General features: G+C 42.8%; 4 protein-coding genes across 6 annotated transcripts; 1 reads left to right on the top strand and 3 right to left on the bottom strand.

Moving 5' to 3' along the window:
• On the bottom strand, nt 1-3,760 carry casp9 (caspase 9, apoptosis-related cysteine peptidase). Its single transcript, XM_071521829.1, has 11 exons — nt 3,680-3,760; nt 3,374-3,520; nt 2,965-3,175; nt 2,378-2,461; nt 2,234-2,295; nt 1,937-2,113; nt 1,724-1,813; nt 1,394-1,541; nt 1,042-1,230; nt 781-890; nt 1-534 (listed from the first exon to the last, which is right to left on the bottom strand). Exons 2-11 carry the CDS (start codon nt 3,503-3,505, stop codon nt 412-414), a joined length of 1,326 nt encoding a protein of 441 aa, XP_071377930.1. The 5' UTR covers nt 3,506-3,520; nt 3,680-3,760; the 3' UTR covers nt 1-411.
• A 286-nt stretch (nt 3,761-4,046) lies between these two features.
• On the top strand, nt 4,047-10,217 carry dnajc16 (DnaJ (Hsp40) homolog, subfamily C, member 16). 3 transcript variants are annotated; one of them, XM_071521830.1, is made up of 15 exons: nt 4,047-4,171; nt 4,591-4,772; nt 4,917-4,983; nt 5,116-5,440; nt 5,604-5,788; nt 6,008-6,112; nt 6,218-6,376; nt 6,611-6,741; nt 6,922-7,105; nt 7,811-7,990; nt 8,106-8,182; nt 8,493-8,573; nt 8,829-8,918; nt 9,034-9,204; nt 9,747-10,217. In XM_071521830.1, exons 2-15 carry the CDS (start codon nt 4,600-4,602, stop codon nt 10,192-10,194), a joined length of 2,376 nt encoding a protein of 791 aa, XP_071377931.1. In that variant the 5' UTR covers nt 4,047-4,171; nt 4,591-4,599; the 3' UTR covers nt 10,195-10,217. The 3 variants fall into 3 exon arrangements, with proteins under 3 accessions (XP_071377931.1, XP_071377933.1, XP_071377932.1); XM_071521832.1 differs by having other exon boundaries at nt 9,031-9,204; XM_071521831.1 differs by having other exon boundaries at nt 4,122-4,171; nt 4,607-4,772.
• Nucleotides 10,218-11,481: 1,264 nt separating this feature from the next.
• Nucleotides 11,482-14,106, bottom strand: agmat (agmatinase (putative)). The gene is made up of 7 exons (XM_071521824.1): nt 13,772-14,106; nt 12,968-13,170; nt 12,595-12,643; nt 12,253-12,448; nt 11,975-12,154; nt 11,691-11,775; nt 11,482-11,599 (listed from the first exon to the last, which is right to left on the bottom strand). Exons 1-7 carry the CDS (start codon nt 14,104-14,106, stop codon nt 11,526-11,528), a joined length of 1,122 nt encoding a protein of 373 aa, XP_071377925.1. The 3' UTR covers nt 11,482-11,525.
• Nucleotides 14,107-14,782: 676 nt separating this feature from the next.
• On the bottom strand, nt 14,783-20,673 carry pink1 (PTEN induced kinase 1). Its single transcript, XM_071521834.1, has 8 exons — nt 20,228-20,673; nt 19,394-19,669; nt 19,131-19,234; nt 18,818-19,000; nt 18,444-18,607; nt 18,170-18,297; nt 17,118-17,348; nt 14,783-16,572 (listed from the first exon to the last, which is right to left on the bottom strand). The coding sequence occupies exons 1-8, from the start codon at nt 20,582-20,584 to the stop codon at nt 16,288-16,290; spliced, it is 1,728 nt and encodes a 575-aa protein (XP_071377935.1). The 5' UTR covers nt 20,585-20,673; the 3' UTR covers nt 14,783-16,287.
• Between the last annotated feature and the right edge of the window lie 5,523 nt (nt 20,674-26,196).

The raw sequence follows: 26,196 nt of genomic DNA, 5'->3' as shown, positions 1-26,196 counted from the left end.
TTGAAGAGATTTGAAATATCTGAGTTTGTAAAAAAAAAAGAAGCTTTGCTCAGTACAGCTTGGACATTATATTGATTGTCTACTCTTGTAGATTTACAGCTCCTATCTGTTAACATAAAGAATATCAAAAACTCTAAATTGCACCACATTTACACAGGTAAACATTCTCTTTTCAAAATATGATGAAACCTATCCCTACAGCATGTTAATTTACAAAAGTTGAAAACTCTAAAAAAATACAAGACAAACAATAAAAATGCAAGACATGATGGTTTCAGTTAAAACACAACCCGTTTCAGTAGTAAATTCATACAGCATCCAAATATACTAGACATTATCTGAAGAAATTACAGTCACGTCCCTATGGCACTAAAATAGATTAGCACTCCCTGAAAGTGAAACTCAGTATTGTCAAGCTGAACCTTGTCTCTGTGGTTGGGGTTGAAAGTACAAAAGTTTGCGCAGAAAGTTAAAGGAACCAGGCATCTGCTTGTAGAGGCCTTTGGCAGAGTTTTGGGAGACTTCATTGTTAACCTGAAAACAAGCACAATAATTAATCAGATACAACAACTAAAGGGTATGAGTGAATTAAAAAACGGTCAAGGAGATTCACACTAAAGGTCCCGTCTAATTTCTAGAAAACAGAGTTTTGCATGTAAAAATACTGCCATCAAACGTTTGCCCAAATCACTAACATTTAGAGAAGCGGTGAACATCATTACCTTAAAACAACAAAATCTTAACATACAGCATGTTGCCTGTAGAAAGAGAGAACCTCACCATCATCAACATTGTGACCAAGTCATCAGTAGCAGCACTTTCCTCAAGGATGCGGTCCAGCGTCTCGACATACCAGGAGCCCGCCTGGGTGTCTCTCCAGGACACGTAGCCTGTAGTTGTCACATGGTCAAACAGGCATGAGGAAGACATACTTAGCAAGTCAAGTCTATCTATAGCTCTGACTTGCATCTGAAAGATTGTGATATCAACCAAAATAGACACAGATGCATGTATGCAATGCACACACACACATAAACATACCGGGAAAAGTGGAGTAGGACACCAGAATGTCACTAGGTGTGGGCAGCGTGGCTCTGGCATCCGTCTCATCGGACATGCTCAGAGAGTCACTGCTGGATGACATGGGGATGGCATCTGTCTGGTCATCGGCTCCACCAATGGATGGCCGGGCCTCATCGGGGGACACTTCAAAGCCTGTGTCTCTTTCCCCTTAAAGGGCAAAAACAACGTTCAAAACAACAGTTTCCCTATGACACCACTCTAAGGCAATGCATTTGTAACCCTTAAATGTGGGGAAGTAGGATCACACATCAGATGTTGACTTTATACGCGTTACATGGTGTTATTAGACTGTATGTTCGATGTTAGCTACCTCCTCCACAGGCCTGGATGAAGAAAAGTTTGGGTTTGCCCTGTAAGGATGGACAGTGCTGGCCGTTGAGGTAGTTTGTGATGAGCTGGACTGGGACAGCAGGACCGTCCACACCATGCACGGCGCCAGGGAAGCGATTGTGGCTCACCTACAAACATGGACATGAGCATACATAAGGTCTATGAAGCAGTCTGGATAGATAGACAGTGTAATACATGCTTCTAGAGATGGGGTGTCTCCACTAATGACATATTAACTTTTGTTGTGTATTGCTGTATTTATTCTAATTAATGTGGATTTGTCTGAGAGAAGATACAGCATGTGTCTTACCTCAGTCCCATGGGACAGCATGATAACCACACAGCAGTCATATTGGGAATGGTCCTTCTTGGATAAAGCTGACAGCTCATGTCTGATTTGCTGAAATGTGGAGATAATAGTTAGCTTTACCAACATGAGATCAAAGCTTTAGATGGACATTAACTAGTTATTAAAACGTTTAAGGGGGGTTTCCTAGAGAGAAGCAGAAAAAATTATCCTCACTTTGTATTTCAGGTTTGTCTTCACTTCAACAATAAAGTTGAGTGCCTTGAATCTTCTCTCCAGCTTGTCACAGTCTATGTTGGACCCTGTGCGATTGTTCAGCTCACTGTGGGGTTCAAACTCCACGTTGTTTATGATGAGGCAGTGTCCGCAAGGGTTGGCTTCCATTTTATAGCTCTGAAGTGCACACAGACAAAAACGGAGGCATAAAAAGAGACACGTAATTTTGTGATCCGAGATTAAACAAACCAGAACTGAAACATATCTTTCTCTTAGTGGTGTTTAGATAGTGTTTACCTGAATACTGTCTCTTCTTGTTCTCCCTGGTGGCCTTGGTCTTGTGTACTCCTTCTCAGGTGCTGTGAGAAACACATTATTACATGTTAAATATTCAGAAACTAATCATACTTTTACCAAAACTTTAAAAAAACGGAATCTTACATGGACTTGGAGTGGTATTGGGTCTTTGTATTGGATAGACAGGGGCAACATCTTTTCCATGCTTGTCAACATCCATTGGAGAGGCTATCAATGAAACAAATAACACATGTTTGAGCAACAAATCACAACAAACATATGCTCATATTCCAATAAGCGAGGATAGAGTGCTTCTTTTGGGTTTTGGTGTGTGGAGGCATTTGCTGATAGTGCTCTTTGGTTTGGGGATGTTGCTTAAAGGAAAGAGAAGTTCCAAGCCACTCTTCAAGCAAAAAATTAAAAAGCCTTTGCTTGCAGTTTGGTATGGCCAAAACACAATGTGGATGGGTTTAACATGTTTTTTGAACTACCCATGAAATTAAGACTTTTTAATTTTTTGCTTTAAGAGAGCCTTGTGACTCCTTTTTCGTTCCTGAGATTGTCTTTTGGTGATTTTGGTTATTCTAAATGTGTTATGTTTTTGTTTGTTTATGTTATATGTGCCTCTGTGTTTTCGTCAGGTTTCCTCATTGATCTCATCGGGACTCACTTCATCTAATGTCATCAATAGTATAAATAGTCATTAATATACTATAGCAGGACACACTCACACACTGGAAGAGGCTGGACCACAGGGCGAACAGCTTGGATGGGTGACGGAGGCCGGGGCTGAATTGGTGGCGCTCCATTCTGCAGGAGCTCTGCCAAACTGCTCTGCCCAGTCTCCTGAAGGCACTGCAGGAACAACGGGAAGGCCCGGCTCCCACGGGTCTCCAAGTCCCGGACTAACTGTCTGGCCTGGTCACGTCTAGTCCCAGAGCTCTGACAGGACACACAATGACAGGTTTGTAACAAGTGAAACAGATGGGAAGTTAGGATCCATCACAAGACTTACTTATTGACTGATTAACCATCACACAGTACAGCAGATGTACAAGTGGCACAAGAGAGAATCAAACCCTGACCATCAGTGCCATAGTCTACCCACCAAGCTACACAGCTATCAGTTAGGCTACCTACCTTTATCTCATCAATCATGTCTTGGGTGAAAACTTCTTTTTCAAAAAGTCCATCATAGAGATTTGACGGGTCCAAGTCTCTCACAAGATTGGTCCTGTTGCGCTGAAGAATCTTCTTGTGTCTTTCCTCCATTCTGGAAATGGAGCTCTGAAAAAAAAACAACTTGAGTGAGAGAAAGAACAACAAGGAAGCATGGCTCACCGTCATGAAAGCTGGAAAACAAATATATGTATAATTTTGAGAGTGAGTTGGTAAGCTAAAACATGCGTAATTAATTCGACTAGTGTGAGAGAAATGACAGGGTACCTTATTCGTGGGGAAATACTTGTGCTTTCCTTTTCAGTTCTCTTCTCTGTGCTCAGTTGCATTCGCTATTTCCTTGTTTACATCACTCTTTGCTCTGATTGGTCGACTGGTGGCGTACAGGCAGAAAAACCAGGGTGTGTTTGATATTTCTATCACGGTGTACCGCTTGCACGCGGCGAGCATACAACATTGCACTCACACGGATACGGCGGCACGGTGAACAATAAATCCAGCACACCTGGGAAGCATAAAGCGTCATGAAATACTCAAATTCCCAAGGTTCCTGCCGGCACTGGGTCGCCTTCCCCCCTCCCCTCTCCTCCTACTCATACTCCGCAGCAGGTTGTCGGCTACCCTGGAGGAGCTGTAGGATGCTGCTTAACACACCCTGTGCAACCCGCCGTCTCTTCAGATCAACGTTGACAGACGACAAGCTGAGGAACCATATAGTCAAATATGTGGCATAGGACCGGCTGAACGCATCTGCTCGAGGTGACTGACTGTAAATTTAGATCTGTGGCCTTGAGACGGCTAGCGAGGTGGCAAGGCAACTAATGAAAAAAAATACGTGAACGTTTTTTTGTCCGCGGTTGCTGAGAAATAATCTCACAAACCCCTCTGAAGTCGTGACATGTTAGCAATATCATATTGTTGTATTTCTGTTGCTACATTGGCTAACATTACGTTCAGTAATAGTTAGCTACTAGCATGCTAATTTGTTATTTTTCACCATATTTACCTTGTTGCATCCTTCTTGCATCTTCATAACCTAATATAATCATTATTACTAGTTCTGCTGGACAGGCTGGTTTTAGATTTACAAGCAGGTAAAACTTTTGTCATTATTGTGGGACATCAGATTTAGCCCACAGTAACTTGATACTGACCTTATATGTAATGATGTCCTGAAGGTAGCTATCATGGCAGGATCAAGGATGTCTCTGCCACTGGCTGTAGTGGTGGTCCTCTCAGTGCTGCTGGCAGGACCAGCCCATGCTGGGCCTGAGGCGGACCCATACAAAATCCTAGGAGTGACCAGGAGTGCAAGCCAAGCTGAGATCAAGAAGGTCTACAAGCGCCTTGCGAAAGAATGGTAAGTGTTTTCACATGAAATTGCTCAGTAATTATAAACCACATCTTTAAGCCAGTAACCTAATGGCTACTGGTTAATGGAGGCCACTTCAATAAAGAGAATGAGAGCGAGGATTGAACTAATGGCCTTCATCTTCTTCTCTAGGCATCCAGACAAAAACAAAAATCCAGATGCAGAGGACATGTTCATCAAGATCACCAAATCTTATGAGGTTAGCTGTTTCCTTTGAGCTATTTTTCAAACATGTGTTAGCATACAGTGCAACTGATGTGTCCTTAGTATCAGCGAATGCATGAGAGGAAAATGTGTGTTTGTATCAATGTGTGTTCTGCCCAACCTCTAGATCTTATCCAATGAAGAGAAACGGGCCAATTATGACCGATACGGACAGACTGATGACACCCAGCCGTACGGCGGCGGCCACTACAGCCATCGCCATGACAACTTTTATTTCGACGAGTCCTTCTTCAACTTTCCATTCAATAGCAAGAACAACAGGGACTTCACTGACAGCAAGTACACGCTGCACTTTAACCAGTATGTGAACGACGTGGTGCCTGACAGCTACAAGAGGCCGTACCTGATCAAGATCACCTCGGACTGGTGCTTCAGCTGCATCCACATCGAGCCGGTCTGGAAGGAGGTGGTGCAGGAGATGGAGACACTAGGTTTGGAATGAAACTATGAACTACAAATCATCCTAAACTATTTAACAGGCTTGTTTTGAAATCTCACAGGGGATGTGATGAGGGGATGTGGTCTGAAATTGCATAGGGAATATGATTTAAAGGTGGATTTGTGTGTGTGTGTGTGGGTGTCCTATCTTTACAGGTGTGGGGATTGGTGTGGTGGATGTTGGCTATGAGAGACGGCTGGCCAATCACCTTGGTGCTCATCGCACCCCGTCAATACTCGGGGTCCTGAATGGCAAAGTGACGTTTTTCCATTACGCTGTGGCAAAAGAGCACCTGAGGCAGTTTGTAGAGGACCTTCTTCCTCAGAGACTGGTCGAGAGGGTAAACATCTTCCTCTGATACTTATAGTAATGCTAAAACACTTTGCTTATATAGCACTTTTCAGAATTATGAAGTGCTTTACAGAAAGGAAGACACAAGCCATGCTTTGTATGTGAAATGTAATGGAGGTTAATGGATGTCTAATGCATTTACAAGTTGTATATTATGTATTCATGATATATTGGTAATGCAGTTGGTAAAACCTTTTTCATGTTTCAGGTCACAGACAGGAATGACCTGCAGTTCCTGAACAGCTGGCACGAGCTCAACAAGCCACACGTGCTTCTGTTCGACCAAGTGCCTGTAGTTCCTCTACTGTACAAGGTATAATAATAACTTTATTTGGTAGGCTTTTTCCTTTTTACATTTTTCCGGAATGTGCCTTAGTTGCCATTGCCGACAAAATTATTTATCTCTGCCTCCCCACAGCTTACAGCCTTTGCCTATAAGGACTACCTGCAGTTTGGCTATGTGGACCAAGGCCTTTCAGAGACCGCCAACCTGCTGAAACAGTTCAACATCAACACATATGCTCCCACCATGCTGGTCTTCAAAGAGAACATAGACAAGCCTGCTGACATCATACAGGTAATTCCCAGCTTTGGGGAACTCTAGGACAGAAAGGCGATCCTCTTTCCTTTCCACCGGTTTGGTTTAATTATTCAATGGTACCTGAACACTGGATTAGCTGCGTTTGTTGCATTTGTGTGTGTTTCTTTAAAGCTCCTCTCACTCTCTGTCCAGTGTGGTTAGGTTATGTATCAGTGACCACACCCTTAGCATGTTTTTCTCTCATGTGAGGTATTCTGCTGTTCTCTGCAGGCCAAAGGAATGAAAAAGCAGATTATTGACGAGTTCATGTTGAACAACAAATTCCTCCTCGTGCCACGATTGGTCAGTCAGAAGCTGTTTGATGAGCTCTGTCCCGTCAAACAGTTCCATCGACGCAGGAAGTAAGAGATCTAAATCTATATCTATATCTATGTATCGAAATATACAAAATTGACTGAACTGAATTAATGGCATGATATGTTGTCATTTTGTACTATGCACCACATTAAACTTGAGATATATATATTTTAGGTCTTACAGGAGTATTTACTAACTCGCTGTAATGCATGTTCTCCCTTCAGATACTGTGTCCTGCTGATCACAGGTGACGAAGAGACCTTTTCTTTTGGGAACCAGGCTTTCCTCTCATTTGCCTCTACCAACACCAAGGAGGTGGTGAGATTTGCCTACGTCTACCAAAGGCTACAGCAGCCACTGTGTGATATTCTCATACAGAACAAGGAGAGCGCGCCGTCGCCACCACAGGTACACACAGCTATCGCACGACAGATAACACTGCCACTGTACATACTGCACATATACTGGGACTGGAGAGTTGGCAGGACTATAGAATATTTATTATATTTTCATTTAATAAATTCAGCCACCATGTTTGCTGCTTCTATGCTATGCTATATGCATAATATATGTAAATACCTTGAATATAGATGAATGCTGTTGCTGTGGTTGAGTCTGATGACTCTGTGTTAGTGCAGCTGCAGGGAATTAACTTTCAGATGATGTAGAGTGTCCAAAAAAATCTAAAACCAAATCACATTTATTTTCAAAAATGTATAATGAAAAACGTCTAATTGCCATTTAAATGGCAATGGCAATTAGCTGAAACGTTGCCCTTTTTTCTTGTGTTTTTTTTGTTGTCAGTCTGCCTCTTTGTACATAAAGTAGATTATTGTGGCTTGATTTTTTGTCCAGTTTGTTAGCAGTGTGTGGAATTTGACTTATTAACTCATGATATGAAAACTGAAAACTCATGAAAACTCATGACACTCATGACAAAAAGTATATTATTCAGGATTCTGTAGTACTATGATTTTAGTATCATATGCTCCTAGATATAAATTCAGGCCATATAGAAAAGTGAAAAAGGAGAACTTTCACTTTGGGAATAAATTACAGTAGAGATGTGTTGTCAGTTACAGTACTATTGTGTGTGTGTGTGTGTGTGTGCAGGTTGTGATCCTGGAGAGGCGTAATGCTGCGGGAAAGGTCTTGTACAAGCCAGTGACAGCGTGGAACGGCAGTGAGGAAGACAAGCAGCGTCTCCTGGAGGAGCTGGAGCGGCTCCAGAAGGACCCGTCCATCCTCAACCATGATGCAATGCTGCCCGAGCTCAACAATGAGTTTGCCTCTGTATGTTCTTGTTGTGTGAAATATCTGACCCAGGAAGGGTTATGTTAGTTGAACCACTTAGATTCAAATGGGGCTGATTAGACAAGATACTAAATGTGATATTCTTACTTTACAGATGTTTATAATCCGATGGATCTATGCATCTTATGATTACCTCTCTGAAGTCATTGATGATATTCTGCATAATAACTGGTAGGTGTAAGCTAGTATTTATTTTCTGTAACTTCTGCCATAATTATACTGTACTTGTAGAGTGAAACAGCAAAATTACATATTTTTTTAGCTTCAGTTAAGTTGCACCATGAAAATTGGGATGAAAATGGCCCATTACAGATGTTTTCTTGCTGCTCCCTGGTGTTGAAAATCAAGCAAGAACAGTTCTTAATTAGTTCAAGGAATTTGCAAGCAAGCTTGTAGCGTTCATCCACTTGTAATGTAACAACACAGTCGGAGATGTGAACATAATAAGCCTTTTTGCACATCTGTGATGTTTGTTTTGCAGGCGAGAGATGATGCCTCTTCTATCTCTAATCTTCTCTGCCTTGTTCATCTTGTTTGGAACCGTGGTCATCCAGGCCTTCAGGTGGGCTTATTTACCGAGGAAGAACCCTACATGTTTTTTGCGCTTCACTTGTCTAGTTAGACCACCAAAAACTGTAACCATAGCAACAGCTCCTTTTCCCGGGGTCAGTGTAAGACAAAAAGCACGATGAAAGCTAAAGACAGGCCAGAGAAAACAAGACATGGTATTAATTTCACTCTTCTGCTCCAGCGCACGGCCTCGGGGAAAACTTAAACCCAGCAGAAACAGCTTTGCTCTTTTTTTTTGTGCTCTCAGTGACTCAAGTGAAGATAAGCAGACAAAACCGAAGGCAAAAGATGGAACAAAAACAGAAAATGGGTCACCGGGGACCAGCAGCACTTCAAGGCAAGCCTGCATTTATAATTCACACTTTAACGCTTTATCAGCTGTAGGATTTACTGTTCAGGCTAGCGTAGCATGCCGTGTTTTTACTTCTCGATGTTTGCTCTGTGGATCTTAGTCGGCCTCCTAAGAAGAACTTTGTGGAGGTGACGGAGCTGACGGACATCACCTACACCAGCAACCTGGTGAAGCTGAGGCCGGGACACATGAACGTAGTGCTGGTCCTCACTGACGCCTCCAAGAACATCCTCCTCAGCAAGTTCGCCAAAGAGGTCTACTCCTTCACCGGGTGAGCTCAGCCGTCACTTTAGCTCGTGTGGAACAAGCACCATTGTATGACATACACTATTACACTTCAAGTCACACTGAAATAAAAGTGGCTTTTTTTTTTGGCTTTTTTAGCCTATCCACACTATCATACCATGTACCTGTTTGACAATTTATGACAAAAAAAATATTTTTGTATCCTGGAAAACAGAAAAACTTTAGAAATGACTTAATTGTGTATCAGGAGGAACATAAAAATTCCAACCAATTAAACCATCACAGATTTTTTTAACAATCCCGCCCCTCCACCCTTCCCATGAAACAAAACTGCCTTTCTCTCCCTAACTGATATGCCACTGGTTTACACTTTTGAATGATCCCCCCCTGTATTATGTCCCACCTCAATATCCTGTACATCACATTAACAGAGCAAGATGCAATTCAGTTTCATTGTGACTTTAAGAAAACAAGGGGTGCTTATGGATTCAAAAACAGTGAGTGTACCAAACTATCATGTTCTTAGATACTGGATCACATTCATTGTTTTGACGTTCTGTCTCCCAGGAGCCTGACGCTGCATTTCTCCTTCCTGAACATCGACAAGCACAGCGAGTGGATGAACACGCTGCTGGAGTACGCGCAGGACGCCATGCAGATCGACACGGACGAGGACGACGGCAGCAACCACAAGATGGACTACACCGGCTACGTGCTGGCACTCAACGGCCACAAAAAGTACCTTTGTCTCTTTAAGCCCGTTTACACCGGCGAAGACCTGGACAGCAAGTCCTCCGAGGACGAAGGGGCCACCTCGGGGTGCAGGTCGAGGTCCAGTTCCCGCGACGAGCACCCGCCGCGCAGATCCAACCGATCCCGCTCCATATCCACCTTGCAGATCCACCACAAACTGGACCGCCTGGGGCTGTGGATGGAAAGGCTGATGGAAGGAACTTTGCCTCGCTACTACCTCCCTGCCTGGCCAGGACTGGACAAGATCACAGCCAGCAAATAGGACGATTTGTGTGCCGTCACGCTGAAACAGTTCGCCTCATGTTCTGCTGAAGTTAGGCTGGAGCTGCCTTTTTCTTTTGCACTCAAGATATTTGTTAGTTACAGACGTGCTTGAAAGCTGGGTCAATATTACATGGTGGGCTTCAGTGCAACTACTGTGGGACGATTCCCTTAGCGTACTCCTCTCACCGCATGCTGTTCATTTTCAGCCGTTGTTCTTCATATTTTATTCAGACAAATGCTGCTGCTACAGCCTTTAGAACAGAAAACAAAAATCACTGTGGCCACCTGTAGTCTCCTGCCTTCATCGCCATCAGTCACATTCACACACTGATGCTGGCAGGATATTCTTGTAACTACCTTAGTCTTGATTGATGAATACTGTGAATAGAGATGCATGTCTCTAGCACTAGCTTTCTTTGCCTTTTTGTTTTTTATAAGTCTGAACCCATTCTTCTTTCAGTAGGACACCACTTCCCAAATGCTGACTTTACATGCTTGTGCAATATAGCCTACTGCTGTAATGACAATGCCTTTTACCCTTGACCTCAAGGGGTTTATGTTCTTCCTTGCTCATGAAAAAGAAAAAAAAAAGTATATAGAAATTATATGTTTTGTTACATGGGAACTGTGGGGGTTGTGGTTTAAAGTATACTTCACTACAAACAAGAACTCTATAGCAGCCTTGGTCTATTTAACAACCTCACTTAGCCGGTAGCTTTATGTAGCAAACAAGCAATGATGTGGGCTGTTTCTCTGGAGCAAGCCGTCCATTTCATGTTCTGAATGTTTTCCGAATGGCTACGATTGACTGATATGTAGAACAATGCTGTCTTATTGTTAGATCATTTATTCAAAACGATGAGATTCAAGTAAAACATAGTGTGCTTGGTTCATAAATGTATTAGTTTGTTTTGTCAACATGAGCTGTAATATTGTCATTAATATTATTTTGTCAATACTGTGAAATGTAAATATTGTACATAGTCATGTTATCTATAGGACCTGTATTTTAAAAAAGATTCTGTAATTTGAAAGATGAGTTACTGTTTTACATGGATTTATCATAATGCTGTGGTTATGGTTCGTGGTTTTCATTGAGTTTCTTTTACAAGTTTACTGTAAAAGAAAAGATGTCTGCTACTGGCAGATGTTTCAGTGGGTCTCCAATAGTGAATATATCCTCTTGCTGGTTGTAATAAAATGCTTTATGTTTAATAATTAACATATGAAATTGTAATTGTACAGAATTTATCCTCTACTCACATAGGCAGATCATTTAGAATTCAGGTATTTTTGTATTCATGTCAACATGTTCTGTGTCTCTACAGATCAGCAATATTTAGTTTTTGGGAGGACACACATCATTTCAAAAAGCAGGTTGGCACCAGTCAGTGCTGTGTTTCCTGTTGAGAGAAAAAAAGAAAAGTTTTAAAATAAAAATTAAATAATTATTATTAAAAAAGTATCATATTTGAAACACAATGTGCCAAGTACCTGTAGTGTCATAGGGTGGAGAAACCTCCACTAGATCACATCCAACAAGGTTTAGGCCGCGGCAGCCCCGGATGATCTCCACTCCCTAGACCCAATCAAAATAACAATAATGCAATAATATTCATACTGCTGAATTCTGTAAACCAAGACGTGCATCTTAGTGGAACATGCAAAGTAACTCTTCTAATTCCTTACACTCCCAACATGATATGCAATGATCTGGTCCTGTAAAATCTTTAAAAAATATAGTTTGTACGATTGAAGTCAGGTACACCAAGCCTTACCTGTATGGGTGTAAGCCCTGCTATCTCCGGCGTGCCTGTTCCCGGGGCGAAGCCTGGGTCCAGAGCATCGATGTCAAAGCTGAGGTAGACTGGCCCGCTGCCCATCTGAGTCCTGACCTCGGCCATCAGAGGGGCGAGGGATTTGAACCAACACTCTTCCACTTGGACCACACGGAAACCCTGCGCCACATACAAATATGGGACATGCGTTCAAAGCCAGTCATTCTTTTTGTTTAATCTGTACTCTCGTTTTGGAACAAAAGCTTCCGGGACAGTACCTGGGCCCGGCTCCACTCATAGGAGTCTGCAGAGTAGCCTGTGCCACGCAGGCCGATCTGGACGACTCTCTTGCAGTCCAGCAGGCCCTCTTCCACACAGCGTCTGAAAGGAGTCCCGTGGCCGATCTTCTCCCCCAGGACCACATCGCTAGTGTCAGCATGGGCATCCACATGGACCAGACCCACTGGGCCATGTCTGATGAATCAATACAAAATAGATTAAGTGAGACATTAGAATACAGTAGGCTACATCACATGATTAAGAGGTGGCTTTCTCTGATTTGGAGGCTTTGACTAGCTCCATGTGTGGGAAAGCAACCCTTGGTAGCAAAGTGTACTTACCTCTCAGCAACAGCTTGAAGGATTGGGTATGCAATTGTGTGATCGCCACCTGCAGACACCAAGCAGTCCTGAATATCTGACCTTCGATCTACTGTGCAGTGCCTTTTATGAGGCTATTTGAATGGCTAATAACTGCACAGAAATAGGAAAGCTAACCTTTAATGTTATAAAAACAATACTGAGCTATCCTGATCATCCCCACTCTGTCTAGAAAACACTTGCACTGCAGCTGTCTGAATCATTCATTCGTTGGCATTAGGTCCAGAGACGATTCCTGTGCATTTAATGTGTGATTATAATTAAAAGTAGTTGCTCTTGTTTATCACCACCATTCAACTGCCATAGAACCTCTTCCCTCTCTAGTCATTCTCACCCATAGTCAGAGGGATGCAGCCGGTGGCCAAGATCTTGCGGTAGGCCTCCCTGATCCGTTTGCAGGTGTCCTTCAGGTCGTACACGTTGACGTTGACGTCCCCAATATCAGCCACCATGAGGGACTCGTATGGTGCCGCCCTGGTGCCGCTGTTGTAAGACCTCAACAGGGCGGACTCCGCTCTGATCTGCCGGGGGCCAAACCTGTGTGTGGTGGAAGGAGGGAGTATATCATCCTGGTGCATTGCTGCAGCGGTTAGAGAGTGAACTTGTGAGGCATATATGTTTATTGTGGACCATTCTAACAATCCCATTGACTATATAGGCCTATTGCTTATAGATATGTAATTGCCATATTGCATGGCTGGGCTCTATGCACTTTCAATTCAATCAGTTTAGGAAAAAGGTGTTCTTCAAAACTCACAACTTTTGAGAAGACAATGATGACCTATCCAACAATTTAAGAAATACCTGAGAACGAATGCTCTATCATTACAAACTAAATTGCAATTTGAATTTATATTTTGAATTGACTACACCCTTGCAAAAAATAAAATACAGAGATCCTATGGTACATTTTTAGAAGGAAAGTCTACTATACAAATATGACAATAAAATTCTAAGTCCTATATATAACTGATAGCTAACGAGATAAAATACCAGAAAGTGTCATTGTAATCTCACTACACAGTGCCACAGATAGTGCATTACTCCTGACACAGAGTGCAGACATGATTTCAAAATTGAGAGCAATGACAGCATTGGGCCTACAACCATCACAGCAGAGTTCAGAGGAATACACCACCTTGCTCCGGGTCGGTTGGAGGTTCCAGTATCAATTGGGACTCCAATAAACGCAGCATCAAGTCCATCCGCTGTCTCTTGGTAAGGTAATTTAGCCATGGTGGCAATTCCTGACACCCTTGCAACAAATTCAGCGCTGGGCGGCACATTGTATCGCTTCCCGGAGCACTTTCTGTTGGGGTTTATGCATGGGCCCCGTCTGTCAAAGTCGCTGCATAGAGATAAAGTTTGCCTTGACCGTAGAGCGAAGATCTCTGCAGTTCTCCCACAGTGTGACCGCGCAGCTCCCGGAATAACATTGCGACTTATAGTCAGGTTTCTCCAAACTGACAGCATACTTGTTAGTTCTGTTATGACTGTAACATGAACTTGTGACACGGAATTATGGCATGGACTTTAGCTGAAACTCAAAACAACAGATTGATGCTGCCTTCACTGTCTCCTCGGAAGCTCGCCATGCTGGCTTCACGGGTCGTAAATAATGAGGGATAATATCAACAACAAAATAAGTTTTGTTGTGGCTGTTGGTTTATTGTGGAATTCAAGCGGCCTATTATTACTTTGTGTTGACGCGGCAGCAAGAAATTTAGAAAATGTACATTAGGGACGTAATTGATGTTGCCAAAAGTTGTCTTATGCACCACTTTTACCATCAGTTGTTGACATGGCTGCCATGCTATCTGCGCCATAAAAGGCACATCTAATCAACTGGGGTATGACAGAAAATTACCACCTTTCCAGAATTACTTTGTTGGGTCCTGCACGAGTTGACGTCGAAATTCTGGCATTTCCGGGAGCACCTGAAGGCAGCATGGCTCCACATATCACTTTTCACTGGGCAGAGGCTGTAACGGAGCAGGCGGGAGGGGGGTGGCCCCACAGGCCTTTAGTAGACCCAACCTTACTGACTTAAGACATTTTAAATATTAACTACATTCATACTTCTTTTTTTTTTAATCAAACACTTCTTATCACAAGGCCTAATACAAGATAACAATCCATCCAGGTTCCCACAGGTAATCTTTTATTTGTAAACACAGCAGTAAAAACACTCCTCATATGCAAAATATTCCTCACCATCTTTAGTATTAAAACAAGGTACACACTCTATATCGCATATTGTTAACCATTCTGAGAATTAACTAATATTTCATGAAGCATGAAATTGTTTTATAACAGATGATAGAGATCTAGTGTCAGAGAGTATGCATGGCTAAAAGTCCAAATATTCTGAACATAAACAGTGAACGACTGCCTCAGTCACAGTCTTCACTCATTGATGTTACCTAAAAACTAATTTTCCCAGTTAGAATAGAATGATAACAGAGAGGTACAGATGAGATGGGAATAAACAAACACTAGTAAGCCATAAGGATGACACTGAGCAAGTGCAAATCTGAAATAAAGTGCAAACCACACCAAAAAAAAAAAAAAAATCCCTTAAGGTCAGTTAATACTCTGCATGATCCATGCTGTTCCTTCCTCCTGATACGTGTGATTATATAGTGACATGCAGGGCTTTGTTGCATCTGCATTACGCTGTGCAGAACATGTGTGCAACTGATCGTTTGGTTCACTGGTTTAGACAGACAACCACTAGCAACTCATTATGTCTGTGCATTGTCTGAGGGGCTGTTATCTGATTATAGACATACTGTCTTACTGTCTACAAAGACTATCTCTGTGACCTGTGAATACACACACCTATGTGGCCCTACACAGTAGGGTCAGACCAATATATTGGTTTACCTCAATCCAAAACATCAGTATCTGCATTGGCCTTCAAAGATCCATATTGGTCTAAGCCTCCTACACAGACCTGTTTTGATAAGTGAAGCACACAGGTAAAAATCAACTTTAAAAGTGTGGGGTCTTGTCTAGCCATACCTTAGAAAGTGCATCAATGTTCAAAAGCTTTAAAAAGGAAAACTTCACCCCAAAATGCTTCAACCTGTTAAAAAACATCTATTGGTTTTGGTGTCAGAGCCTCAGAATCAAGACTCACCATTTTGCACCAACGTTACAGTCCTCAATCATACAGGGAGACATCCATTGTAGAAAAGGCAGAGATACCAATTTCTACACCAACAGTAGCCTCAATAGACCAGAATCCAAAGCAGCCACAAGACGTGCTGTGTTTGAGTAACGGCTATGACTCTCACTTTTTCTCAATTAGAAAAACTCTCTTGCAGATGCTATCGCCATCTCTACACATACTGAATGCCACAAATCCAGGAACTTGTCAAAACGCATTCTGGAAAATGTTGGAAATCACTAACTGAAGTAGACATCTGCAATCACAGATCGATTGATATTTGATGATTGATATATATAACATGAAGTTATTAGTATCTGAGAGTGGAATTTTCCTTTAACATATTTTGCTCACCTAGATCAGACTATAACCATTACAAATCTAGTGTTTTTTTTTAATAAGATAAGGATTTTAAACTCTAGGCCCCCCATCTATCTACAACAAGGGCTCTGAGGTCTTCCTTTGAGAAGATGAGAGTGGATCTATGCAGACAGGATGCAGGCCTGACGCTGCTCTCGCCCATACAGGAGGAAGCCCACAGCGGTGCGCAGGTCCTCCAGGTCCAGGTTCGACAGGAAGCACCTCTGAAGCTCCGCCTCCACGTTGCTCCCACTGGGCCCGCTGCAGCCCTTCAGCAGGACCACGGCGGACTGACACAGCAGCCAATCAGCTAGCTTCCTCATGCCGGCGCTGTCCTGATTGGCCAGGGCTCTCCGTCCCCACAGGCTGAGATGCAGCATGTTAGCAGCCACACGGGCGCTGGGACGCTGCAGACACAATGATATTGTGATTTTATTTGGCTTTACTGTCATTTAACCAGACAGGTTGATTAAGAGCACATTTGTTTATAATGCAGGCCAGGCAAGAGTATCCAGTGTGTATCCTCTAACTGCTATATAGACAAAAGGAACTGCACAGAAAGGAGCATGATTGCTCAGTGAATCAAAAATGCACTTATTTTTATCCATCAGGGTGTCTGGAAGATTCATCAAGTTAAATTTAACAACATTTCCATGCCAGTTAGAATGATCAATTTTAAAATACATGTGAAAATGAAGACCCTGTAGACCATATAGTTCTGCAGCAGTGGGCTAACTTCTCACCAGAAAAACAGCACACCAAGAAACCACAACATTTTTAAGCCCTCCAAAATTGATTTTTAGGCTTAAAATTCTATGTTTAACTGCATTCAAAACTTTCAAGGTGTTGAATTTAGATAACATGATTTAAGTCATTTTAAGACTTAAATCAGGACCTGCAGACACCCTGTCCAACCACATCCACCATGATAGAGCCTTCGCTCCTGCTGCACCTTGTTTGGGCTCCTCCTGAGGAGTAATCGGATCACCAGCTGCACGTCAGCTGGAACGCTGGAAGGCGGAGGAGGAAGCTGCTTCTCCTGATAACTCCTGCTCTCCAGGCCCACCGCTCGATCGAATGGGTTCCGCTGTCCGAATATCTCATAGGCGATGGCACCCACAGCCCAGGCATCTGCCTTGCTATAATCAATGACCACACCACATCCTGGAACCGCAGTGGCCACCTTTGGATAGACAATTCATGAGAAATGGTGGAGCTTTACTGTAGAGTTTAAAGGGAGACAATATTTCAGTTCATTTTCAGTAGCTTTCCTTACTCGGTACTCCTTTCCTTTCCGTACATTTTAAAAACCCATTGGATTTTTTAAAATAAATGTAAAAAAAGAACGGACATATTAAATTGTATGTGTTTCTCCATAAGTGTCCAAGCACTTTGATTTGAAACCATGGTAGGTGTGTCAAACTTCACTGTGTGGGTGGGTGTGTGTGCGTGTGTGTGTGTGTGTGTGTGTGTGTGTGTGTGTCGTTCCCACACAGTCATTGTAAACAGGAAGTTTAGGCCAAACCATTTCATTGATTAAAGACAATTCCCATAAAGCATGGCCACCGTTGTAACTCTAATTTGTTCCTCTGCTAACTCTAGTGGTAACCATGAAGGTAGTTAGAAATCTTTCCGGCTTTCTCTTGTTTTTTTTATTCTTATGCACACTAGCTTGAAGAAAACTTTTTAGAAAGTACAAATGCATTGGTAACCTATATCTTTGAGGCCGGCCTTAACTGTCATTATGGGTGATTCGATGCTGCCAACTTTGCTGCACCTCATAGCTAAGTGTGCTATCATTACACACAAAATCATAAAGAATATTGTATAGTATTGCCAAAAGTTCAGTACTTCCCAAGGATATGTGGTGGCTCAGACATAAGTTGCACAAACGATGTATATACGCACATATACAAGTATATGCGTGTGTATGTATGCGTGATCCCAGAGGCCAAAACACACATTCTCCGTGTACCATAACAATAAAGAGCTACTTATTCCTACCTCAGGTGCCATTAGGTAGGCATTCCCCCCTCTGTTGACCCACACACTGTTGAAGGGCAGCTGTAGAGTAGAGTCGCTCTGGGACAGGCAGCAGCCAAAGTCAGTGATCACTAAACGAGGGCAACCACCTGGAAAATGTGGAAATCGATAAAAGATTTAACACAGAATTGATGGAACCATATCTCAAAGTAATGTAATAATCCTTTCTGTTTGTTTGTTTGTTTAGGCTGTTCTTTCACTGACTGAACACACTCTGCATTAATCATTCTGTGACCTGAGTCGAACTCCAACAGCACGTTGTCCGACTTGAGATCCCTGTGAGCGACGCCCTGTCTGCACAGATGGTCCACCCCCTCCAGCAGCTGCAGCAGCATCAGGGAGCCCTGCCTTCGGCCTGGCGCCGACACCTCCAGGTACTGACGCAGCGTGCAGGGATAGCTACGGCACAGAGGACAGGCCACTAGTGCTACATCTATAAATAGAGCCAGTGACTGAGAATGACCTGCGAGAAGCACTTTAAAACCTGACCTGAATGCCTTTAGCTTTGACACACCCTGCATAAGCAGAAGTTTGCTATATTTATTAAAGCAATTTGATTGACATCCTGAATGAGATCTGACCAAGAGGGTGAATGATGGCAGTTCTTACTTCTTCATGACCAGGAAAAGGGTGCGGTTGTTGCCCAGACCGGCGGGGTTAAGCCTGGCTGGCAGTACATCTGGATACTCCTCCTGGGCACCTGGCAGCAATGGGACGTCCGCTGTGAAAGCTCGGTACACTCTGATCACATTAGGGTGTGCTGACACTCTCTTGGGCAGGACTCCAAAATGTCTGCATGAAGAGAGGTCACAGCTATTCATGTCACTCTGTCTAGCACTCCAGAACTAAACACTGAAAATAGGCCTTTATCCCCTCACAATATGTATACACACATATAGACACATATGTATATTTAACTTACCCATCCAGAGTAATTTGCTCTTTTTCCTGCTTTAAGGCGAGTGGCCCAGCAGGCACCAGCTCCTGCGACATGGACCTCAGTATCGCCTCGCTTGATGACCCTGCCTGCAAATGAACACAGGGTCAAAGGCATCAAACAGTGATATCTTCACTACTTATGTGTGCCTGCCAGACATCTATTTTCCCAGATTGGCTAAAATAGTGGGGACATCCTTGGGAACCAAATCTTTGTGGAGGAATATCTAAATATTACAGAATACGCACCCCAAAGTTCCACATCATCTTGACAGCCAGAGGGAAGTTTCTTAGTGAGCAGCATCTCACAGAACGAGCCGTCTCCCCTTCGTCTTCATCTTCCCTCAGTTCCACCAGGGAGCACTTGTTGTCGTTCTCTTTGGGTCGGGCAAACGGAGCTGCAGCCTCATATACAGCCGCATTGGAGCCTTTCCCAATCTGTTTCCCAATAACATAATCCTCCAGTTTGTATCCAGAGGTGAATGGCTTGAGTGGGCTCTGGAACTTTTTCTTCCTGAATACAGCCTGCGGGTGGAGAGTAATCTGGTTTGTTGTACATTATGAAAAGTGGATGTAGCTGCATCAAGTCAAATTGGCCCCAAGACTGACAAGTCTCACTTACTTTTAAATGCATAATCATACACTGCAATAGCCAAACCACAATGAACAGAACAAGGCCGTATTGGCAGGAAGAAAATACACTAGGAGAATAGTGAAGAGCAGGTGGGTGGCAGAGTGGCCTAGACTGTCCTTCATCCGGACGACCCAGGTTCAAGCCCTGTATCGGCTTGTATCTCACCTGCTGAGGTGCCTTTGAGCAAGTCAGTGAATCCCTACCAGTGCTGATCTGTAGCTGAACCTGCGCACTAACCTCCCTGAAGGAGGCAAGTGAGCAGTGAATTTCCTCATAGAGATCAATAAAAAAAACATTGTTACTATTAATCTCAGCAATATTCTTTTAAATGCACCTTACTACACAATTATCAAACTACAGCCACTGCCATTCACCAGAAATGCGCCTGGCTGGCAGGAAATGGACAATCAGACTACATCTCTGTCTCTCCCATTGCTGATTTCCCATACCTGGATCTCCTGGCATGTCGCTGCACTCCTCCTGTCATCCTCAAGCTGTTGTTCGATTAGTCCCACACCGAGACCAAAAGCCAAAAACACTGCCCTGTTTCGTGGAGACCCGGTCCCAAACCTCCTACTGAAACCGGCGGACTGTAGCTGAGCAGCGAAGCCCCTCAGAGAGGTGCGGTAATACCGGTACCGAGACGGCAGGAAAGCCTGAGGCTGAACGGTGCGGCCCGGTTGGCCGACACGGAGACGGTCAGCTCGGAGCTTTGCTGCGACTCGGCCGACCGGTTTGAGGAGACCCAGCTGAAAGACCGAGCGCCCCAACTCAAGCCCCCGGCTAATGGCGTGTTTTACAGACATGTTTTACCCGTAAACGGTAAACTTTGTGCTGTATTTGGTACCCGTTTCTCCAACTGTCAGTCAACCCTCGACCATCTCAGCAAGGACAACCTATTATGTAAACAAAGCAGCAGCCGCTACTGAGCATGCGTGGGATGTCAGGTGACCTTTCTTGACCTGATTTTGAATTAAAGGTAGAGTACAAAATATTTTGCTAATGAGGTAGAAATACTGAGGAGGCAGAAATTAGAAACAAGGACGGTTTGTAGATAGTTTAGCGTTAATTGACACTAAATAATGAATTAAAAAAAACCATACAGGATTACAGTTAAGCACTCGGACAGGGATTCCAAAACAATTCCTTCTTGTCAAAGTCCTATATAGATTCACATTAGGATAGGATTAGGATGGCATTTCTAATAAAGCAGAAATGCCATTAAAAAAATTAAGTTTAAAAAGTTAAAAGAATTTACCCAGAAATGCTAGGGTGTTCGGGAACATATTCCCCTGGGGAGACATTTTTGAAAATCTGCTTTCATATAATATGAAATTGGACAACTCTGAAGCGTCAAATAGGACCCTAATAAAGTAGTTTCTTTGTTTAGCAAGATATTTAACTTTTCCATTTTCCAGAAACTAAGAAAAAATAGCTAGTGTTGGTATTCAATAATTGAAATTTTCACCTTCATGCAGTTGCACTGTTCTATCAATAGGAGTCAATGCTCAGCTCTTTTTGCCCTTAAGAATTACAGGTGAAACTACACTTGGCTGCTTAAAAAAATAAGGCCCATATTCAGACCAAAAGTAATCATATCAATTAACGGTGTAAAATATTAGATGAGTGAAATAGGTGTAGGCTTAGGTTTGAAACCATGGTTCCATACCAACTCTAATAGTTGTCTCTGAATGTAGTTTGGCATCAGAAGGAGCTTTCATCAGAAGGTGCTTGACATTTTATCTATACATATTGGATAAGAGAAGGGTCTTATGATTTTAAAGAGAGGATGAAAACATTCATGTGGCCTTAAATGCTCACTGCTGACCAATGTAAGCTGTTGAAGAGAGGTAAGGCATGTGGGCCAGGTTTGAAAAAGCCTACATATAATGGAAATACTGCAGTATGAATGCCCTTAGAGTGGTTATAAGCCCCTTTTAGCTTATAGCTCCTCAGGTGATCAGGGTTAGCAATGCCCCTTTAAAAACTCTATCTCAGTATATCAATCTGAAAAGGACACCTAGAACAAAAGGGCAGGGGCATACTGTATGTCCCCCCCAGTGCACGCCTATGGTTCGGTAAGAAAAAATGATATTCTGCAAATAAATGTTTAGTTAAAATGGTATTTACTGATTGAATTTAAATTCTCACAGTCACAATAAACTAGGACTGGGTCAGGATCCTTGGAACTATTGGCAAGTGTCCACAGTGGAAAAGGGGCCAGCCAGCGAAGTGGACCTGCTGGCGTCAGCCTGGTCCATGGCTCTGTTGTCCTGAGCTGTACGGACAGGTGGGACGAGGTGGGGACTGGCTGGGGTGGCAGTCATGGTGGGTGAAGTCACTCTGGTGTTGCTGAGCAATGGCATGCAAAAGGTTAATTTACTGATTCCATAAATTTGTAATGCAGCAATGTTCAAATAACAAGTCCCTGAGTAACAAACATCGCTGTGCTATTTGAAAATCATTGAAAACCAATGCAAAGCTACACCTGATTGAGGGAATGGGTCAGTTCCCTTTCAGTACACAAGTCAAAACGCAAGTGGAAACTGTAATTGACATGATAATGGTAGATCATCATTCCCAATAAGTTTATTATCAGAAATAATGACAATTTATGGCAAAAGATGTTAATTTTTCAATTTTGAAAATGCAGTTCCTGAATTGATTGAAATTGAACTGACCCCCAACGTTGTGTGTTGCTGTAGGTGAACTTACCTCTGTCTGTCTTCCCCACATCCATCTTTCTTCTTCCTCCTTCTCTTTTCCTTCGGAGCATTGTTGTTTGAGCTCCTGTTTAGATCAAAAGTTGTTTGGATCTTTTGAAGCTCAACAGTATAATCACTCTAAACAGATCTAAACAGATCTAATCAATATAGGGAGATGATACAACTACCTGTTGCCACTCTCTCCAGTTCCAACGTCGACCCTCTTCCTTTTGCCCCGACACTTGACCTGGGCCACATCTCTGTGGGGTGGAGCCTCAGCAGGGTTGCTGAACAACAGTGGCGTGGATGTTGTTTTCTTCTCCTGGTCATTGTTCTGGGCCAGGCTGGCGGTGTTGGAGGAGGCCTGCTGGTGAAGGTGTGGCTGCTGGGTGGATGGAGCCACTGCCTCCCCACTGTCAGAGGTCAGGCTCTGATTCTCACAGATGGCCATTGTGTCAAAGCACGACTTCACACTGGAAGATAATCAATCATTGAATCAACCAACTTCATCCACCCACTTCAGTACACATGTACACACAGAATGTTAACACAGACTTACTGGGAGCTGTGGTGGACGCTGTTCACAAGGTGGCTCATGGTTAGAAATGGATGCAGCAGAACCTGACTGGGTGTAATTCTGTCAGTGGCATCCAGCTGCAGCATCTGTTTTAACAAATGCACAAATTTGTGCCGGTCATCCGCGTCTGCCATGCTGTCTGTGGCCTCTGGATACCAGATTGGCTTGAGCTGGAAGTGGAATAAACCAAAAAGGTCAAGAATATCTCAAATCACTTTCCTTGAGATGCTTTTCATTGTAAGATATTTGCGTGAAACGTCCTCCTGTTCAAGTCCTAAAAGTTGATTGGTCAAAAGAGACCATCTACCTGCTCAAGATCGTCCAGCGAGTTGAACTGACGCTGGATCAAGCTCACACGCCCATCCTCAACTGGAATCTAAAAATATGTTCTAGTTAGCTACTCTATCCTGAATACAGTGAATAGCACAGACAGAAAGAAAGACAGACAGAAAGACAAATAGACAGACATACAGACAGACAGACATTTCAGGCGTAAGGCCAGCTAGATGAGAGTAAAGGAGTGCTGGTACCTTGAGTCTCCAGGGATGTTTATGGGCATGGATGCGTCTGCGGAAAAAACATGTGGTTTTCACTCCAGCGTTGAGCAGGTGACTTGGCAGCCGACCATGAGTGTGCGTAATGTATTTTATCTGGAGACACAAAATAAAGTCTCATCACACATCAAGATTGGGCCCTGACAGAGGGTGCAATTTCACTGAGGTCCGTAATAAAATGGAAATTCTAGAAACAAGTGAAACCGTATCAGAGATTTTATGACAGAATACAGGATTAAAAGACATCTTAAAATTGACTTTTTAAGTGCAACACTGACCATGTTATACTCGCAGTCCCCACGGTAGAGCGCATGGCCGAGGAACAGCTCGGCGGCCACGCAGCCCAGAGACCACATGTCGATGGCCTCCGTGAACGGAAGCCCCAACATGATCTCTGGAGACCTGGGAGAAGAGGAACAGGAACACATTACATTGGCTGTAAAAACTAGAACCAGAGCTCTGCCACGCTGTCAGTTACTCACCTGTACCACAGACTCTGGACGCACAACCCCACCATCGCTTCTGAGGACTTAAGGGCTATGCCAAAGTCAATTATTTTGACCTTCAGAGGCTGCTGGTGACGGTCCACCATCATTATATTTTCAGGTTTCAGGTCTGCATGGATTACTCCTATGCTCCTGAGATGGTGTAGAGCTGTGGCCATCTGAAGTCATGAAAAAAACAATTTCATCAGAAGGTCAACTATATTGCATTATTGTCATTTTAGAATTGTTTACAGTGATAGTCATTGTAGTAGTCCCCCTTCATCCATGTATTTAGCATTAATACTGCAGATAATTCTTCCCTGAACAGTCATATGAAATATTTGTATATTATGTTACAAAACTAGTGTCTCTAAACCAACTAGCCACCAAACCATTCCCTCTAACTTTTGATGGCTGACTTTTGAATTTTCCAAATATTTTATCTTGTGGATGGAGCCAAACTGCAATATTTACTGCAAGTAGTCAGTGCAAAAGTGCTTATAATAGTTATATGTGTATAAATACAGTATGTTGGCATCACGATAGCAAAGAAGAAAGTTCAAAATACCTGGTGCAGAATGGGACGAATCTCTTTCAGGGGAAGAGACTGGAAAGCGTGCTGCTCCATGAATTCATACAGATTCATATCCAGCATCTCGAACTCCAGACAGATGTGTCCATTGTGGATGAAGGAGTCATACCATCTCACAAAATTACACCTGTCTGGGTCCAAAGCCTTCAGCTTTCTGAGGATGACCTCCTGGGTTATATATTATGAGATAATTAGGGAGGGATCTGATGTAAATACAAGGTGTTTTTTTAAGCGTTTATAACTGAAATTTTGATAAACAAACAACATTTCAGCTTCACCTCTTCCTCTGCCTGAGACATTAATTCCAGTTTTTTCCTGATGATCTTAACAGCGACCAGTTGATTGGTGTCTGCCTTCAGGCACTTGGCGACCTTTCCGAATGTGCCCTCCCCCAGGAAGGCCTGCACCAAGTAGTTAGAGGTCCCAGACGAGATCAAGCCTCCTCTGATGACCTGGAAATCCTGGGCTGGGAGACTAAAAGAGGACTCCCCGGCCATGGGAGAACAGCCAACCTGCTGCTAGGAGCTCATATCTTATGCATATTATATATTTCATTGTTTTTTTTAGACAGTGAGTGAAGAATATTGAAAATACCTGTACGAAACCTACCTTAAAAAATACCACCCCTTCCAAAAATACTAAAACTAGATGTGAAACATTTGTTTAACACTTTTTTGGTCACTGCATAATTCAATTTGTGTTATTTCATAGTGTTGGTGTCTTTACTATTATCCTAAAATGTGAAAAATTGTAAAAATAAAGAAAAATGTGTGTGTCCAAACCTCTGACTGGTAGTGTATTTGTGCTAGCATATAGAAATAAATGAACAAAATAAGCTTACTACATCAGCTTACCATGCAAGTCACTTACTGTCACCTGATATCAGTGATGTTGTCCAACCAATTTCAGTGAATATTAAAAATTCAGAAGAAGAAGCATATGTTCAGGCTGTTGCGCACACCGACAAAGTTGAAATGTTTGATGTTCACATCACAGCCAGGATTCTCTCTTTGGAATTTCTTATGGAGCCATTGTTAGGTCATAATCCATATTCCTCACTGGTCTGTGTTGACAATATACAGCAGGCATGATTTATGTGTATAATAATAATAATAATAATAATAATAATAATTCTAAGTTATTATGAGAATAAACACAGATGCCTGCGATATCGCATTTTGACCTCACAGCAAGCTGCAATGCTTGGACCCCTAAAGATAGATATTTGGCTAGAAGAGAAGCTCTGGCACAAACTCACATACATACATTTAATTTACTAGCCTTTTCTTTTTATTTAACATAGCCTACATGAGTACGCCAAGGGTCAAGGAGACACACTTTAAAGTCTTCACTGGAATTTACCCTGTCACAGATTTTCTACACAAAAGTAAAACAGTTAATCTTTTTTTTTTTCAGGGTTCATACACTGAACGGTTCTGGTCTGACTGACATGCATAGCTGGGCATCACTAAAATTCAGCAATGTCCCTCACTTCACACACAATG

The sequence above is a fragment of the Centroberyx affinis genome, unplaced genomic scaffold (assembly GCF_046629955.1).
Source record: "Centroberyx affinis isolate AG114_WGS23_722 - 3 ecotype Tasmania unplaced genomic scaffold, CSIRO-AGI_Caff_v1 ptg000933l_1, whole genome shotgun sequence".
Classification (NCBI taxonomy): Eukaryota; Metazoa; Chordata; class Actinopteri; order Beryciformes; family Berycidae; genus Centroberyx; species Centroberyx affinis.
Note: the sequence above shows the minus strand (reverse complement) of the source record. Positions and strands in the feature narration are given on the sequence as shown.

Bases quoted from the DNA above. Each gene is read 5' to 3' on its own strand.
- casp9 (XM_071521829.1), bottom strand. From the start codon at position 3,505: ATGGAGGAAAGACACAAGAAGATTCTTCAGCGCAACAGGACCAATCTT. The intron at 2,462-2,964 runs GTGAGTGTGTCC...TTTCATTGATAG, and splicing joins GGTCCAGCCTCTTCCAGTGT to CCTCTCCAATGGATGTTGAC. The intron at 2,296-2,377 runs GTAAGATTCCGT...TGTTTCTCACAG, and splicing joins CAATACCACTCCAAGTCCAT to CACCTGAGAAGGAGTACACA.
- dnajc16 (XM_071521832.1), top strand. From the start codon at position 4,600: ATGGCAGGATCAAGGATGTCTCTGCCACTGGCTGTAGTGGTGGTCCTC. The intron at 4,773-4,916 runs GTAAGTGTTTTC...CTTCTTCTCTAG, and splicing joins AAGCGCCTTGCGAAAGAATG to GCATCCAGACAAAAACAAAA. The intron at 9,205-9,746 runs GTGAGCTCAGCC...TCTGTCTCCCAG, and splicing joins GAGGTCTACTCCTTCACCGG to GAGCCTGACGCTGCATTTCT.
- agmat (XM_071521824.1), bottom strand. From the start codon at position 14,106: ATGCTGTCAGTTTGGAGAAACCTGACTATAAGTCGCAATGTTATTCCG. The intron at 12,644-12,967 runs GTGAGAATGACT...TGGTGTCTGCAG, and splicing joins CTGCATCCCTCTGACTATGG to GTGGCGATCACACAATTGCA. The intron at 11,600-11,690 runs GTACTTGGCACA...TTCTCTCAACAG, and splicing joins TCCACCCTATGACACTACAG to GAAACACAGCACTGACTGGT.
- pink1 (XM_071521834.1), bottom strand. From the start codon at position 20,584: ATGTCTGTAAAACACGCCATTAGCCGGGGGCTTGAGTTGGGGCGCTCG. The intron at 18,608-18,817 runs GTAAGAACTGCC...TCTGTGCCGTAG, and splicing joins CTTTTCCTGGTCATGAAGAA to CTATCCCTGCACGCTGCGTC. The intron at 18,298-18,443 runs GTCACAGAATGA...CACATTTTCCAG, and splicing joins GCTGTTGGAGTTCGACTCAG to GTGGTTGCCCTCGTTTAGTG.